Below are 18,109 nucleotides of genomic sequence, written 5' to 3' on the forward strand. Positions count from 1 at the left end.
CATCACCACAGACAGACTGAGATGGACAAAAGACAACATAATAACACCTTTCTTGTTAAAAGCTGTTGTGTAGAATGACCTCGTGTTTAGGTCACCTATGCTAAAGCATTTAGAGGTGACATGTCATGATGCCTGCAACTTCCAAGAGTTTCCACCAAAACACACACACACACACGCACGCGCGCAGTACTATCCTTTCATCTTTTTTGTATGTTTGAAAGTTTTCATAATAAAAAGTTGGGGAGGGGGTGCCTGGGTGGCTCAGTTGGGTAGGCGGCTGCCTTCGACTCAGGTCATGATCCAGGGTCCTGGGATTGAGCCCCTGTAGACTCCCTGCTCTGTGGGAAGCCTGCTTCTCTCTCTGCCTCTGTGGCTCCTCCTGCTTGTGCTTTCTCACTTGCGCTCTCTCTCGGTCAAATAAATAAATAAAATCTTTTTTTTTTCTTTTAAAGATTTTTTTAAAATTTTACTTTTTATAAACATATATTTTTATCCCCAGGGGTACAGGTCTGTGAATCGCCAGGTTTACACACTTCACAGCACTCACCAGAGCACATACCCTCCCCAATGTCCATAACTCCCCTCCCCCCAGCAACCCTCAGTTTGTTTTGTGAGATTAAGAGTCACTTATGGTTTGTCTCCCTCCCAATCCCATCTTGTTTCACTTACTCTTCTCCTACCCCCTTAACCCCCCATGTTGCATCTCCACTTCCTCATATCAGGGAGATCATATGATAGTTGTCTTTCTCCGACTGACTTATTTCGCTAAGCATGATACCCTCTAGTTCCATCCACGTCGTCGCAAATGGCAAGATTTCATTTCTTTTGATGGCTGCATAGTATTCCATTGTGTATATATACCACTTCTTCTTTATCCATTCGTCTGTTGATGGACATCTAGGTTCTTTCCATAGTTTGGCTATTGTAGACATTGCTGCTATAAACATTCGGGTGCACGTGCCCCTTCGGATCACTACGTTTGTATCTTTAGGGTAAATACCCAGTAGTGCAATTGCTGGATCATAGGGTAGTTCTATTTTCAACATTTTGAGGAACCTCCATGCTGTTTTCCAGAGTGGTTGCACCAGCTTGCATTCCCACCAACAGTGTAGCAGGGTTCCCCTTTCTCCACATCCTCGCCAGCATCTGTCATTTCCTGACTTGTTCATTTTAGCCATTCTGACTGGTGTGAGGTGGTATCTCATTGTGGTTTTGATTTGTATTTCCCTGATGCCAAGTGATGTGGAGCACTTTTTCATGTGTCTGTTGGCCATCTGGATGTCTTCTTTGTAGAAATGTCTGTTCATGTCTTCTGCCCATTTCTTGATTGGATTGTTCTTTGGGTGTTGAGTTTGCTAAGTTCTTTATAGATTTTGGACACTAGCCCTTTATATGATATGTTGTTTGCAAATATCTTCTCCCATTCTGTCAGTTGTCTTTTGGTTTTGGTAACTGTTTCCTTTGCTGTGCAAAAGCTTTTGATCTTGATAAAATCCCAATAGTTCATTTTTGCCCTTGCTTCCCTTGCCTTTGGCGATGTTCCTAGGAAGATGTTGCTGCGGCTGAGGTCGAAGAGGTTGCTGCCTGTGTTCTCCTCAAGGATTTTGATGGATTCCTTTCTCACATTGAGGTCCTTCATCCATTTTGAGTCTATTTTTGTGTGTGGTGTAAGGAAATGGTCCAATTTCATTTTTCTGCATGTGGCTGTCCAATTTTCCCAACACCATTTATTGAAGAGGCTGTCTTTTTTCCATTGGACATTCTTTCCTGCTTTGTCGAAGATTAGTTGACCATAGAGTTGAGGGTCTCTTTCTGGGCTCTTTATTCTGTTCCACTGATCTATGTGTCTGTTTTTGTGCCAGTACCATGCTGTCTTGATGATGACAGCTTTGTAATAGAGCTTGAAGTCCGGAACTGTGATGCCACCAACTTTGGCTTTCTTTTTCAATATTCCTTTGGTTATTTGAGTTTTAAAGATTTTTATTTATTTATTTGACAGAGAGAGATCACAAGTAGGCAGAGACACAGGCAGAGAGAGAGGAGGAAGCAGGCTCCCTGCTGAACAGAGAGCCCAATGAGGGACTCGATTCCAGGACTCTGGGATCATGAACTGAGCCGAAGGCAGAGGCTTAACCCACTGAGCCACCCAGGTGCCCCAAATAAAATCTTTAAAAAAAAAATGTTGGGGAAATATGTGTATCACCAAACAGAGAAGGTGGGAAGAGTTCAAAAGTGGAAAGTATGTTAAGCATAAAGATAAATGGCAGAGGCTTTTTTTTTTTTTTTTACAATTAACAACTATAGTTAATTTTAATACAGCTTCCTAACAATGTGAAAACTTAACCTCAAGTTTTTCATCTGTTCCTAAGCTAAACGGTAGTCCCTGGATAGCTCTGTGGCCAAAAGATTCAAAAGTCCCTGTGGTTTGAGGGAACAGTTTAGAGGCCTTACTGCAAGCAATGAGTCCTCTCAGAGAGTGCTGAAAGGCTCATCCAGAAGCCCAGACTTTCTGTTACCTTGCTCCTGCCAATACAGGAGGGCAATAAGTTTGCAACTGTTTTCTCAAGGTTCTCTTGAATGTTAACACCCCAAAATAAGCATCGGATACACTCGATTCTGAAACTGCTAACGAAACTCAGCTGAATACGGCTGGAACTTTGTTTAGAAAGACAGTAGGTCTTATTAAGCCCGAGCCTCCTAACAGTGTAGAGAACTTCCAACTTTTCTTCAATCATGAAAAATGGTTTTAGATGACTTGTCACTGTCACTAAGGGAAAAGACTGGTGAATTTCTGAAGTTCTGTATCTCCTTCCCTCCTTAGCAAGACTTTCACTATCTTCCCATTTGCTCAATTTATTCTAAAGATTCTAAAGCTTTTATGTAATTTCTTTAGTTGTTCAGAATAGTTTTTCCTGTAGTATTGCCATTTATACCTCTCACATATATTGTATGTCCATCATCTGAAGCAAGCCCTTTGGTTAATATATCTAACACGTAGATTACTGATTCTAGCTACTGCATTTGATATTCCTTGGTACCAAAAAATTGTTAAATATCATTTGCTTATGGTTATTACGTTAGAAAACAATGTTATAACGAAACACATCTCTGGCAATTCCACAGCTAATCATTTTAAGGAACTATCTCTAAACCACTTAGTAATGTTAGAAAATATTTGTACTTGATTACATTTGCTGAAAACCTAGAACTTGTTTATTCTCACTCCACCAGCCAATCAAAGCAGAAATCTAAGCAAAGTCAAAGCAAACACCTTTATTTTTCCAAAGGCACTTCCTTCTCATAAAAACAATCAAGAGAGAGAACTGTCAGTAGTTTTTATTAGCAGAAAATTAATTATGTTTCATAGGTTTTGGAGAGCCCCATATTCCCAAGCACCACATGTGAGCTTACACATGTGAGCTCAGAATGAAACAAAAAGCCCCAGTTAGGTAGCCAGGTCATCCCCCCGGGTTGAATGAAAGAGGTTAAAATTAATTGAAAGAACTAGCTTACTAAATCAAATTTGGTGGGTTCCTTTTTGCTAGGAGTCCTTTACAAAGCATGTAGACATAAGATTTCATATTTCAACAGTCTGAAGTGGCTTTTAAGAAGTCAGGATGTGGGGCACCTGGGTGGCTCAGTGGGTTAAAGCCTCTGCCTTCGGCTCAGGTCAAGATCTCAGGGTCCTGGGATCAAGCCCCACATCTGGCTCTCTGCTCAGCAGGGAGCCTGATTCCTCCTCTCTCTCTGCCTACTTGTGATCTCTGTCAAATAAATAAATAAAATCTTAAAAAAAAAAAAAAAAGGAAGTCAGGATGTGAATATAAGCTGTTTGTCTGAAACAGGCCCTCAATGGGTAACTTTTCTTCCTGCTCCTTTCCAGTGGTAAAAAGTATCTCAATTCTAAAGTAATAAGTACAGACCATATAACTTGATGATACTCTATAATATATTTAGGAAAAAAGAACCAGTAGCAAAGTAGATTACTGACTACTAGTTTACTGTTCATGTTTCTGGTTGGTAAGGAATAATGGTTAGGGTGTGTTAAGCCATCTAGCCAGTAGTTGACTAAATCCTCATGTGAAACAGTATGGTTGTTTTTTTTTTTTTTTTTTTTTTAAATCCTCTCTCTCAAATTATGATAGCAATGTCTAAAGGGAGACAGGTATAGCCTAGGATGGCAAAGGCTGAAAAATAAAAGCAAACAGAGAAACCTGGTAAGACACAGAATAAGGAAGCAGGGTATAGTAGAAAAGTGTCACTTAATACCAAATATGACTTCGGGCAGATTATTTTTTTCTGTGCCCATCCTTTCTCATCTATAAAATGCGCATAATACTCCAAGTGATATTATTATACAGATGAGAGATATGTGCATAAAAGCTTCTGACATACAATAACGGCTCAATAAATGGCAACAGCAATTATTATTCTAATTTCTGTACTCATCTTGATTCCTCGGTTTCAGCAGAATATCTCCCTTAGCAAAATGCTTTCATATTAACTTTGGTAGATCCCTATTCTTTCCAGATCCATTGTTCGAAATACTTAAATGAACACGCATATACACTAGCATAGCGTAGGCAGTTATAGAGATGTGAATCAAAGATAACTTTAAGTGAAAAGAATGTTACAAAATTATGCTCACGATGATTACAATTATTAAGATTATGTATGCGTGTAGATGGGGAACACAAGGGAACACAGAAATAAAAAATTAATTATGTCTTAAGTTGGTAGAGTTACAGGACTTTTACTTCTATTTTTAAAAACTGTTATAATGATGGGATATACAGTAAACGTAAGAAAGAATCATGGAAGGGGCGCCTGGGTGGCTCAGTGGGTTAAGCCTCTGCCTTCGGTTCAGGTCATGATCTCAGGGTCCTGGGATCAAGCCCCGCATTGGGCTCTTTGTTCAGCAGGGAGCCTGCTTCCCCCTCTCCCTCTGCCTGACTCTCTGCCTACTTCTGATCTCTATCCGTCAAAAAAATTAAATAAAATCTTAAAAAAAAAAAAAAAAAAGGAATCATGGAAGCTTAAAGAAAAAAAAGAAACACAAAATTCAGATTCCTTCATCAAATGCTCTCATTTTACCTTGGTCTCTGACTTCATCCCTTATTACTTTCAACTACGGCCCCCTGAGCTGTAGCTACACGATAGAGTCCCTACACGTCCCTTCTGTGCCTCTGCTTAGATCAGCCTTCCTAAGTGCAGTGTTCTAGTCCCATCCTTTCTGCCAATGTAAATCCTATCTGGGGGCGCCTGGGTGGCTCAGTCAGTTAAGCATCTGCCTTCAGCCCAGGTCATGATCCCAGGGTCCTGGGATTGAGCCCCACCCCACATCAGGCTGCGTGCTCAATGGGGAATCTGCTTCTCCCTCTCCCTCTGCTCCCCCCAACACGTACTCTCTCTCAAATAAACGAAGTCTTAAAAAAAAAAAAAAAAACCTATCTGTCATTCAAAGCTTGATAATGATTCATTTCCTTTTAGAAATCTTTGCTAATTAACCCCACTCCATAGTTACCTTTCCCTGAATCTTCATACTTTCCCCACAACTAGGATCCCAACTGAAGGATATGTGAATCACAAGTCATTCCGTTTGGTGACTTAAGAAGAGTGATTTAGGACTTCTGAATTACAAAGTAATATTTGGATGGAATATTCTCATAGATTTATTTTATTGAACTGAAAAAATACTTAAAAAGGCTTTAATAGGCTCAGTCAAAATCTTGGTCTTCCTCATTCTAACCCTATTCCATAATGATGAAATTTCTTAGTCCCTAAATTTCCTCTGTCACATAGTCTTTATAAAAGCTGAGAAGGGGGGCGCCTGGGTGGCTCAGTGGGTTAAAGCCTCTGCCTTCGGCTCAGGTCATGATCCCAGGGTCCTGGGATCGAGCCCCGCATTGGGCTCTCTGCTCAGCGGTGAGCCTGCTTCCTCCTCTGTCTCTGCCTGCCTCTCTGCCCACTTGCGATCTCTATCTATCAAATAAATAAATAAAATCTTAAAAAAAAAAAAAGCTGAGATGGAAATAATATATGTGACAAGTATCAAGTCTCTAGCATTCTTCCCAAGCTTTAGTGAGAAGTGGGCTATCAGTGGTAGATGGGATGATAATCACAGGTTACTGGGAGTCAGAATACAGAGATCCGAACACTGAGCCTGCAACTTATGATGTCAAGTTAGACAAACTGCTTAACCTAAGATTCAAATCCCTTATAAACAGCAGGTTGGATTTAAAATTCCTACTTTGCAGGATAGAAATCCAGATAAATAAATCATATATGGCTGAATATGTTTGGTAAACTATAATTTTCATATGTGACTAGTTATTTTCACAGATGATTAAAGAGTTAAAATTTTAAATTAAAGAACATCGAAAACCATGCAGGCCAAGTACTTGTAGAAATAAGGTACCAATGTACTAAACATGCAAAAACTGAAGAATAATTTAAACTTATGGAGTGGTATGGACATTTTTTTGGTAACACATTATTACATTAGCCCATTCCTTTATTTCTATGCTTTTTAGACATTTTTGAAAATGCTTTGGTTCATAAAATGATACCTAAGTTTCCACCATCTTAAATGGACTTTAGATTTAAGCATCTAAAAGCCTTAGGTAAGACTACTGGAAGGTTAATATGAGAGGAGAAATGAAGTTCAAATAAAAGGAAGTAATTTTTCTAAGATGAATGAGGAATCAGCTAGGAAAAATCTCCATCTTAAGCATAAACTTACAATGACTTGATGAGTTATAAAATTTTAAATTTCTTATGCATTTTCTCCTTTTAGATGAGTATGTTTTGATTTTTAATAAAATAGAAGTTTTCATTTAAAAGACAAGTTGAATGTGTATCCTGTTGGCATTTTCACCTACACATTATATGACAACTATCCAAAATAACTTATCTACTTTAGCTTCATGTTCCATTCCATATCCTGTTCCTAAATAGCCTCAAACTTAAGTCAACCATCAGCCCCAACAATTTAATTCAGACATATTTTATGAATGAATAAGAAAAGTAAACTTGGGTCTAGAGGTGATTTTAAGTTTTACATACTGGAAAGCCTCTGACTTTACCTTCCTACAGGTATGTGTCAGCTTTCATTTGCCCCCAAAATGAAAGCAGTTATCCATATAATTCCCCTAGTGCCCCTTCAGGGGTAATGTAATCTTACTGTTGCAAATTTGCTAAAATACTTTGCTTTTCTTTTATACTATAACCAACACAAAAAAAATGACTCTTCCTAAGTGACATTAACTCCAAGTTCTGGTTTGGTGCCAAATGGAGTTAGCTCACCTGCCAATTATGTCCTGAAGTCGTAACTACAAGGGGCACTGAAATAAGGTAGTACTATAAAACCCAATCAGCCAGAGAGAAGGGCACCAGAAGGAAAGGGCAGATAAATCTCTTTCCTCAAGTTAAATTGACCTGGTTGCCACGTCTGCTAATCAATCCTAAATACACAGTTCCCAGGCAGGAAACCATTTCATTTGTCATTTATTGAAGGAGGCTCCCCCTGGCTGGGTTCAAAGTCAACAGGAACTCACAAATCTCTCTCCCGGAACTGTGTTTCCTGGTTCAGGCTGTTTCGGAATAGAATCAGATCCTGTGGCTAAGCAATCAGTAAGCTAAACAATCATGGAGACCAGAGGCTTATCAAAGCAAAGTTGTGATGACCTACTCTTAGCTCTTTATTCTTTTCAAAATGAGTCAATAAAATCTGATATGATAATAATCCAGGGCAAAGGGCATGATGCTTCCTCCCAGAAGGATCAGAAAGAGTAGAAACCAATTACCTAGAAATATTTCCAGAAGAAGTTAGAGCTAAATTTAAGTTTGAGAGAACTGGTTAGATTGAGAGAAGTATGAAGATATAGAAGAATATATTAGGATAGAAAAGTGGCATTAACAATTATACGGAAGAGGAAATGTGAATGTTAAGTCTTGAGACAAGTAATTTGGCTGAAATAAACATGTATGTAAAAAGAAAAACAGAAGGGGCGCCTGGGTGGCTCAGTGGGTTAAGCCGCTGCCTTCGGCTCAGGTCATGATCTCAGGGTCCTGGGATCAAGCCCCACATCGGGCTCTCTGCTCAGCAGGGAGCCTGCTTCCTCCTCTCTCTGCCTGCCTCTCTGCCTGCTTGTGATCTCTCTCTTTCAAATAAATAAATAAAATCTTAAAAAAAAAAAAAAAAGAAAAACAGAAGATATGACATTAAGTTTCTAGCTATAAAACCTGAAAGGGAAAACTTGGGATTCGGGACAAAGGATGGGTAGACTAGCAGATGAATTATCTATCTTGAAGGACTTTTTGGTTATGATGATTTAGTGGACCACTCTACATTTTTCATATGATAAAAGTAGGTGTCAGCAACTTTATGGAGGCTTTGCTCTACATCTTCATTAATTCACCCCCTCTTCAATCCCACTGGAGGACTGGGGCTAGCTACACTCTGCCTATCTCTTGTTTCCTGTGGCACGAAGTGACCAAACTAAGTTTATGAACAGAGACATGGCTGACTACAACCACAGAAAAAAGAAAAAAGGAGGGTTGGGAGGAAGAGGGGGGTAGGTTCTCTGTACTCATGAACCCTTCCTCTCATCTTTCAGATCTAGGTAGGTTTTACAAAGCAGCAGAGCAGACAGTCTTAAAACCCCAAACATCAACCTAGCTGCTTGTCTTTCCACCGCTTTACTGAATTTGGTTCTCAGGGCTTTTCTATTTTCTATTTCTTTCTTTCTTTCTTTTTTTTTTAAAGATTTCACTTAACCTATTGACAGAGAGAGAAATCACAAGTAGGCAGAGAGAGGAGGAAGCAGGCTCCCCGCTGAGCAGAGAGCCCGACGTGGGACTCGATCCTAGGACCCTGAGATCACGACCTGAGCGGAAGGCAGAGGTTCAAGCCACTGAGCCACGCAGGCATCCCAGGGCTTTTCTATTTTCAAAAAAGTTCCTTATAGGGGCGCCTGGGTGGCTCAGTGGTTAAGCCGCTGCCTTCGGCTCAGGTCATGATCTCAGGGTCCTGGGATCGAGCCCCGCGTCAGGCTCTCTGCTCTGCGGGGAGCCTGCTTCCTCCCCTCTCTCTGCCTGCCTCTCCACCTGCTTGTGATCTCTCTCTCTCTGTCAAATAAATAAATAAAATCTTTAAAAAAAAAAAAAGTTCCTTATAAAATACAAATACTGGGAAGGAGTTAGGGTTTCAGTATTAGTTAACACCTTAATATATGATAGTTAAAAGAGCTTCAGTGTTTGGGGCGCCTTGGGTGGCTCAGTGGGTTGAGCCTCTGCCTTCGGCTTGGGTCATGATCCCAGGGTGCTGGGATCGAGCCCCACATCGGGCTCTCTGCTCAGCGGGGAGCCTGCTTCCTCCTCTCTCTCTACCTGCCTCTCTGCCTCCTTGTGATCTCTCTCTCTGTCCAATAAATAAATAAAATCTTAAAAAAAAAAAAAAAAACAGCTTCAATGTTCAAAAACATTAGAATACACTTCTCCCCCGCAAAGATTCTATAATCAAATACACTTGGGAAACAGCATGATATATAGCTTCCTCTTGTAGATTTGCAGTGCACATCAGCATTGGAAAAGCACTGAAGAAGTCCAGTAGTCAGGGGCGCCTGGGTGGCTCAGTGGGTTAAGCCTCTGCCTTCAGCTCAGGTCATGATCTCAGGGTCCTGGAATCAAGACCCTCGCATCAGGCTCTCTGCTCAGCAGGGAGCCTGCTTCCTTCTCTCTCTCTGCCTGCTTCTCTGCCTACTTGTGATCTCTGTCTGTCAAATAAATAAATAAAATCTTAAAAAAAAAAAAAAAAAGGGCGCCTGGGTGGCTCAATGGGTTAAAGCCTCTGCCTTTGGCTCAGGTCATGATCCCAGGGTCCTGGGATGGAGCCCCGCATAGGGCTCTCTGCTCAGCAGGGGGCCTGCTTCCCTTCCTCTCTTTCTGCTTACCTCTCTGCCTATCTCTCTGCCTGTCAAATGAATAAAAATTAAAAAAAAAAAGTCCATAGTCACATGTTTTAAAAAGTACTTTAAAATCTCTTTAACTACCAAACCCTATCTCCCCTACAAAAGCATATTAATATATTTTAAGATATGACTATTTTTTAGAACACAGCTTGAAAAGCACAAAATTAAAACAAGTCAATGACTAGTAATAAGGCACAGAAGAGACAATTTGGATAGGCTGCATTAGGAAGGATGACAGGAGGAAGGAAAGCAAAAACAGATCTTTTCTACTTCATAACTTTGTTCAAAAACATCATGTCGGGGCGCCTGGGTGGCTCAGTGGGTTGAGGCCTCTGCCTTCGGCTCAGGTCATGATCCCAGTGTCCTGGGGTCGAGCCCCACATCGGGCTTTCTGCTCAGTGGGGAGCCTGCTTCCCTCTCTCTCTCTGCCTGCCTCTCTGCCCACATGTAATCTCTGACTGTCAAATAAATAAATAAAATCTTAAAAAAACAAAAACAAAAACAAAAAACAACCATCATGTCATTGGGGCGCCTGGGTGGCTCAGTGGGTTAGGCCTCTGCCTTCGGCTCAGGTTATGATCCCAGCGTCCTGGGATCGAGCCCCGCATTGGGCTTTCTGCTCAGTGGGGAGCCTGCTTCCCTCTCTCTCTGCCTGCCTCTCTGCCTACTTGTGATCTCTCTGTCGGATAAATGAGCAAAATCCTTAAAAACAAAAAATAACAAACAAAAAACATGTCATTTGTTGCAGGTTCCTGCAACAAGAGACAGACCCTAAAGTTAGGACACATGATCTATTCTATAATTATTTGTCCCTTTCTGAACACTATCAACCTCAGGCCCATTCCTAGAACATGAGTTCTCTGTACCAGCCATTCCCGCACTGTGACCCAAAGGAGCTGAATGAAGCAGAAAGCTAAATATACCACTGGACTTCTAAGTTCCTCCCTACTATCAAGAACAGTTAAGAGTCTGGAATTAAAGAACCTGGCGAGTGGCTGAGCATCTTCGTAAGTGACCCTTTTTGTACCGTTGTGATCAAAGGCAACTTAACTTACCAGCTCTGCAACTCGGCAAAAGCTTGTTTCATTTTCTTAATGGAAGCATCCATCTCTTCTTTAACTACAACTCGATACCGTGCAAGAGATACTGTGCAGCGCTGGAGGTCTTTCACAGATTTTTCAATATTGGAACCTTGGGGAAAAAAACCCCAAGAATTAATACAAAAAAGGAGCACAGGTAACTTGAAAGATGAATATGGACACCCACGCATGTAACATAGCAAATATTGGTGGACTAAGAATATTCCCTAAGGGGCCACACTCCTTGACAAAAAATTGATGTTTTCATAGATTAAAAACAAAAAAACAAAAAAATAAAAAACAAAACAGTATTCCTGGTCAAGATGGAGTAATAGGAGTTGGGTTTATCCTCCTGTCTTAAACAACTAAACATATACACACAGAAAAAAACATATGAAACTTGGTTCTCATAAAACAGACATTAGGAAGTACTTTTTCCCTGAGAAAACAGAAACCTGAGGACTCTGGATGCCCCACCCTACTGCCACAAAAGTTTCCAGGCTGCAGGGCAAGGAGGAGAAATCCTAATCCTGAATTGAGGGGGGAGAGTCGAGAACTGGGGAGGCCAAGGTGGGAAGAATTCTAAGGGCAGAATACTGGGAAAGAGAGAGGTACACAAAGATGAAAAAAACTGTAGAGATCTACAGAGGATTCTGAATGCATCAGTGTGAGGAAAACAACTGAGACAGGAAAAAGAACCAATGGAAAGGAACAGGTAGAACAATCCCCAGACCTCACCCAGACCACAAACAGTTCTTGTTTACACCCACCAGAATGGGGGACCAGTCAAGCACTTGGAAGGCTACTGCCTTTGTAATGAGGCAAAATTATCTCTAAAGGATACTCCAGTTCCACCTAACAAAGCTTAAAAGCAAGCCTCAGACTGTTACCAAATAATAGTCTCAAAACAAATCGTAAGAATAATTAAATAGGGCTCCTGCCTGGCTCCGCCTGCTAAACGTCTGGCTTCCGTTCAGGTCATGATCCCAGGGTCCTGGGATGGAGCCTGAAGTCCGGCTCCCTGCTCAGCAGGGAACCTGCTTCTCCTTCTCTCTTTGCCCCCTCCCCTTGCTTGTGCTCTCTCTCTTAAATAAATATAATCTTAAAAAAAAAAAAAAAGAATACTTAGATAAAACACAAAAATATCTAGCAATCAAAAAGAAAAATTCAGGGCGCCTGGGTGGCTCAGTGGGTTAAGCCGCTGCCTTCGGCTCAGGTCATGATCTCAGGGTCCTGGGATCGAGGCCCGCATCGGGCTCTCTGCTCAGCAGGGAGCCTGCTTCCCTCTCTCTCTCTCTGCCTGCCTCTCCGTCTACTTGTGATCTCTCTCTGTCAAATAAATAATTAAAATCTTAAAAAAAAAAAAAAAAGAAAAAAAAAGAAAAATTCACATGTCTGGCATCCAAGAAAAAATTACTAGGCATACAAAGAGGGGGACAAATATGACCCAGAGCGAAGAGAAAAATCAAAGAACAGAAGCAGATGCAGAGATGTCACAGATGTAGAATCAAATAAACATGGACATCAAAACAGCTAATGTAATCAGATACCATATGGTGAAGAAGACAGAGGAAAACATAAACATGTTAAGGAGAGACATGGATTATACTTTAAAAAACCCCAACTGAACCTCTAGAGATGAAGAAAAGACAATGTCCGAGATGAAAATACACTGGATGGAACTAACAGATTAGAAACTGTTAAAAAAAAAAAAAAAAAGATTAATGGATTTGAAGATAGCAACTTCAAAAACTATCCAAAATGAAATCAAACAAAGTAAGAAAAAACGCTAAAAAAATATTTGTATTTGAATATGTACCAAAGTTTCAAAACTAAGTGACAGGATTCAGTAGAATATAATTCACCATGTAGACACTGTAAAATTAATAAAACTCTCTCTGTGTAGTACAATTTGAAACATTATATGTGGATAAGCCGACTTTGTAGATAAAGATGAAATATATTTACCTACCCAACACATTCCAACCAGTTTCTAAGAGTTCTACTGACCTTTCTATATTCACCAATGTCAAAGTTATATGTACAATCGATAGGTGGAATCATGGATCTAAGTTTTTAATGTGCCAAGATACAGATTTTCCATTTTGTATTTAAATTCCTCTTGATTTCTTTCCAAATCTACTTAAAACCTTTCAAGCCTCATCCTTTTCTTTTTGTTTGACTGAATATTTTTTGATGTGCTTTTCTGCACCAAGCTGAGTGTTATACTAGATTTAAAAGGAAAGCTTCACTAATTAAATTTAGTTCATGTGGAATTAAATAATTCAATGAAGAGCTACAGGTTACAAGTGTCTTACATTTCTGTTTCTTTGTGGAGTAGACCACCTTCCTTGCTTAAATGTGTGACACTCAGAGAGGCTGTCATCTCTACCAGTTTAATTACTGCCTGATTATTTAAATGATTATTACAGTTAAAAAAAAAAAAAAGCAAAGAGCTACCACCAGTCAATGCTGAGTACTTAAGAGAAAATGATCTTGTTTAAAGCTCGAGTCTGACAGATATTACCAAGAACGTGAAGTTGTGAAGAGAAATGAAAATATATTTTTAAAATGTCATGTCAGAGATGGCAGTGCTTTTTACTGTTAAGTCAACCAGGAGATAAAAAAAGAAGGAAACAGTACAAAGATGTTGCAGTAAAGCAAATAAACAAGTTAATTTTACCAGAAAAGTCATTCTTGACCAGTAGAGTTTGACTTTCATTCACTAAAAGGATCCCCGTCATTGTAACAAGACTGCACAACATCAAAAATGCTATCAAACTCCAACTGTGCACACGGAGTTAGACAGGGGTAGTTACTGCCTAAACAACAGAAAAGTATTACCTGCTACCATTCTGAGACCTTATTTGTGGGAACAAGGAGATGATCTGCCCTCACTAGCCAAAACCAGATCTTTTTGTTTTGTTTTCTCTCAAAGGTAGGCTTCTGCTTTACCTAGCTTTTTGTTGGTGGAGGAGAGCGGAACATCTTCCATCCCCAGATTTGCAAACTGAGGTGCTGTGGTTGGTCGTGAAAGAGTTCTGGCAGCATTCCTATTTTGTTGAGAATTCTGAGTAGACTGCATAGTCAAAGACTTGGGCTCAAAATCAGAGATGCCATTCTCCAGCATGGACCCTGTCAAAGAAAGAGGCCAGTATTTTAGAGTAAAATTTAGGGGGATATCAATCAAGCTGTCTTAAGTATAAACAAACAAGAAAGGTAAAAATGTTCCAGGCAGAACTATGCCTCTTAAAGGCCGTGAACGAAAACGACTGACAAAATAGAACAAAGAAAGAAGCAGTTGGAGCGTCTGGCTCAGCCCTAAGCTGTGTCCTGAATGAAGACAAGTCTGTGTTAACCCACTGTGAGATAAGCTAGCTTGTTCCCTGTATCTTGGTAGCTCCGGGCACAAGAAGTGCAGAGAGTCAATAGCACTAATTTCTGATAGCTTCTGTAAGTTATGTTAAGGAAAAAAGAGTTTTACACTGTTCCAGGGAACAAAGAATTTTAAAAGTTTTAGGAAAAGGGCAAAGAGGAAATAAGAGAAGAGCCAGCTCAGGAAAAAAAAAGGAAGCCACTGACTGCTTTTGCTTTGTTTGACGTCAGCATAGGTGCTGTATCTTTCTCTAAGTCTCTGCGCATGAGCAAACTCCTCAATAAAAGAACATCAAAGAAGTACAGGATAATTCTTAAATCGTCATTACATTAATAAGGTTAGCAGCAACAGAGCAAAGGGAAATGGATTAACAAACAAGTAATTAAAAACCAATTTTAAAAGAGATATTCCCCGGGCACTTGGGTGGCACAGTTGGTTAAGCATCTGGCTCTAGGTTTCGGCTCAGAGCCTGATATCAGGGTGAGGAGCCTGAGCCCCATGTTGGGCTCCATGAGCAGCACAGAGTCTGCTTAGCTATCTCTTTCCCACTCCCTCTGCCCCTCTTCTAAGTGTGCATTCCCCTCTCTCTCTCAAATAAATAAAAAAATTTTTTTAAAGATTTTATTTATTTATTTGACAGAGAGAGATCACAAGTAGATGGAGAGGCAGGCAGAGAGAGAGAGAGAGAGAGAGGGAAGCAGGCTCCGTGCTGAGCAAAGAGCCCAATGTGGGACTCGATCCCAGGACCCTGAGATCACGACCTGAGCCGAAGGCAGCGGCTTAACCCACTGAGCCACCCAGGCGCCCCTCAAATAAATAAATCTTAAAAAAAAAAATAAAATAAGGGGCGCCTGAGTGGCTCAGTGGGTTGAAGCCTCTGCTTTCGGCTCGGGTCATGGTCCCGGGGTCCTGGGTTTGAGCCCCGCATCAGGCTGGCTGCTCAGTGGGGAGCCTGCTTCCCCTCCTCTCTCTCTGCCTGCCTTTCTGCTGCTTGTGATCTCTGTCTGTAAAACAAATAAATAAAATCTTAAAAAAAAAAAAAAGATATTCCCAATACCTTCCCAATATTCATCAAAATGGTTAATAAAACAAAATATGTGCAAGATATGTGAATTTACAACTAACACTAATCTTAAATCTTTACTAGAAAACAAATGTGGGGCTATAAAAGCCGACAGTCTACTGCTCATTAAAGCCATTGAATTATAGTTATTATTATAAATTCCTCACTGTGTTGAGTCTTAGAATAACATCATTGACATCAACTCATCATTTTCTTAGTAACTACACAATTAAAAAAAATTTAGGTCACCTTTTGTAATCTCTAACTACTAAGGGATTATTAAAATGGAAGATTTCCACAAGACTGACTTAAACTGGGCACCTGGGTGGTGGCTCAGTTGGTTAAGTGACTGCCTTTGGCTCAGGTCATGATCCTGGAATCCCGGATTGAGTCCAGAATCAGGTCCCCTGCTTGGCAGGAAGTCTGCTTCTCCCTCTGACGTTTCCCCCCTCGTGCTTTCTCTCTCTTCCAGATGGGTGAATAAAATCTTAAAAAAAAAAAAGGCGGGGGGGCGCAAGGGTGGCTCAGTGGGTTGGAGCCTCTGCCTTCGGCTCAGGTCATGGTCCCAGGGTCCTCTCTGCTCAGCAGGGAGCCTGCTTCCCTTCCTCTCTCTCTGCCTGCCTCTCTGCCTACTTGTGATCTCTGTCTGCCAAATAAATAAATAGAAGTCTTTAAAAATAAAAAAAAGGACTGACTTAAAATTAAAATATGAGACAATGAAATAAAAATTGTATTTTTCTTTGCTTTTGATAATTACAGTTGACCCTTAAACAATGTGGGTATTGGGGCCCTAACCCCCCCGACCGTCCCCTGCAGTTGCAAATCTATATATAACTTCGACTCTCCCAAAACTTAATAGCCTACTGTTGTTGACCAGAAGCCTTACCGATAACATAAACAGTTGATAAACACATATTTTATACTTTATATGTATTATATCCTGTATTCTTACAATAAAGTAAGCTAGAGAAAAGAAGATGCTATTAAGAAAATCATTAGGGCACATACTGCATGGAGCACTGGGTGTGGTGCATAAACAATGAATTCTGGTACACCGAAAAGAAATTTAAAAAATTAAAAATTTTTTAAAAAAGGAAAATCATTAGGAAGAGAAAATATATTTCCAGTACTGTATTGTATTTTTTGGGAAAAAAAAAATCCACATATAAGTGAACCCACACACCCATGTTGTTCAAGAATCAGCTATACAAAATGTGACTCTTTCATATAAAAGGCAACAAAAACTAAAAAGTAAAAAGCTAAAATTGAATGTAATTTGACTGCTTTCTCAACCAGGAAGCCCTTGTATTTTTCAACAGAATACAACTTTTCAAAGACCTGTTAATAAACTCACCTGTTCTATCCAGCATATCTGGTGTGGCAGACTCAGGATCTTCCAGTTCTCTGGCATCTATTGAAAGTGTCTCCATACCCTCACTGAGAGAGTCCACAGACTCAGTATCATTGATGGTGCCGTTGACATGGTAACCATTAATACCACCTTTCTCTGAAGAAGCCACAGACTGTTCCTCTTGAATGGAAACCGATTTACTGGAATCTGGGATACTGTTACTTGGTTCTGCTGAAGGCTTGGGTTTGCTTTTCTTCTTTTTGTTCTAATGATTATTAAAGATTTGGAAAAAAGAAAAGAAAAAGAACACACCCCCCGCCCCGGGCCAACGATCCAGTGTGGTAACTCTAGTTACCAAAGATAGTCAATGTTACCAATTTCTCATATGCTCTTCCAGAAACTGAACACATTTTTGTCTATCTTAAGCTACTGACTAAAATAACTACGTAAAATGCCTTGGATGAACTCAAACACATAAATATAAAAAATTTATGTATGGTAAAACCTACCATAAGCAAAATCAAAACATAAATTTTAAAATGTGAAATACATGTCCAACGTATATACAAAACATTAAATGTATACAGAGGTCTAACAAAAACCAAAGAAAACAATAACCCAATAGAAAAAACTGGTATAGGACAGAAACTTATGTAATGAAGTGGAACCTCAGTCTAATAAGAGACAGAAATTAAAACTGCACTGGAGAGGACTCTGGGAAGATGACAGAGGAGGAAGCACCAGTAATCTGTCTTGCTAGACAACAATTACATGGTAGAATCTGTCTGATATAACTATTTTGGAACTCTGGAGTCTATTGAAGGCTTGTAATTTGCAGGTGAAGACCTGGACAGTAAATTGTGGTTAATTTCAGTTAGTGTCGGCTCCTCCTATAGAAGCAGTTCCCTTAGGGGACAGGCAGCTGTGCACCTGTTCTTGGAGCAGCTTGCACAAATTATGGGAGCCAGGGTAGACAAAGAGAACCCTGTCCTCCAAATATTGGGGACCTGTGCTCTAATCACTGATTGCTGCTTTTGATCACAGAAGTGCAGACAAAGAGGCAGGCATCATTGCTGTCGCACCTCCTCCCATTGTTCCAAGCCCCACCCTCTTTGGCTGAAGGACTTCCAGGGGAATAGAAAGAGCAGTACCCCAGGAAACTAACGATAATAAAAAATAAGCAAACCCTGAGGAATGGGGAGAATCTGATTTCCAAAGTTACCACACTGTTAGATTCAAAGGTCCAGTTTTCAAAAAAAATCCCAAGGC

The 18,109-nt window shown here is 40.2% G+C and overlaps 1 protein-coding gene across 2 annotated transcripts in view; it reads right to left on the minus strand.

The window, feature by feature from the left end:
- Nucleotides 1-18,109, minus strand: part of SPATS2 (spermatogenesis associated serine rich 2) — a 146,843-nt gene that overhangs the window by 14,109 nt on the left and 114,625 nt on the right. For both annotated transcript variants that reach the window (XM_047740504.1, XM_047740503.1), the window contains 3 exons: nt 16,844-17,105; nt 14,006-14,185; nt 11,027-11,162 (listed from right to left, as the gene is read on the minus strand). In XM_047740504.1, the coding sequence (XP_047596460.1) occupies nt 11,027-11,162; nt 14,006-14,185; nt 16,844-17,105 (578 nt within the window). The remainder of the gene's footprint in view (nt 1-11,026; nt 11,163-14,005; nt 14,186-16,843; nt 17,106-18,109) is intronic.

Source organism: Lutra lutra, chromosome 8, assembly GCF_902655055.1.
Source record: "Lutra lutra chromosome 8, mLutLut1.2, whole genome shotgun sequence".
Lineage (NCBI taxonomy): Eukaryota > Metazoa > Chordata > Mammalia > Carnivora > Mustelidae > Lutra > Lutra lutra.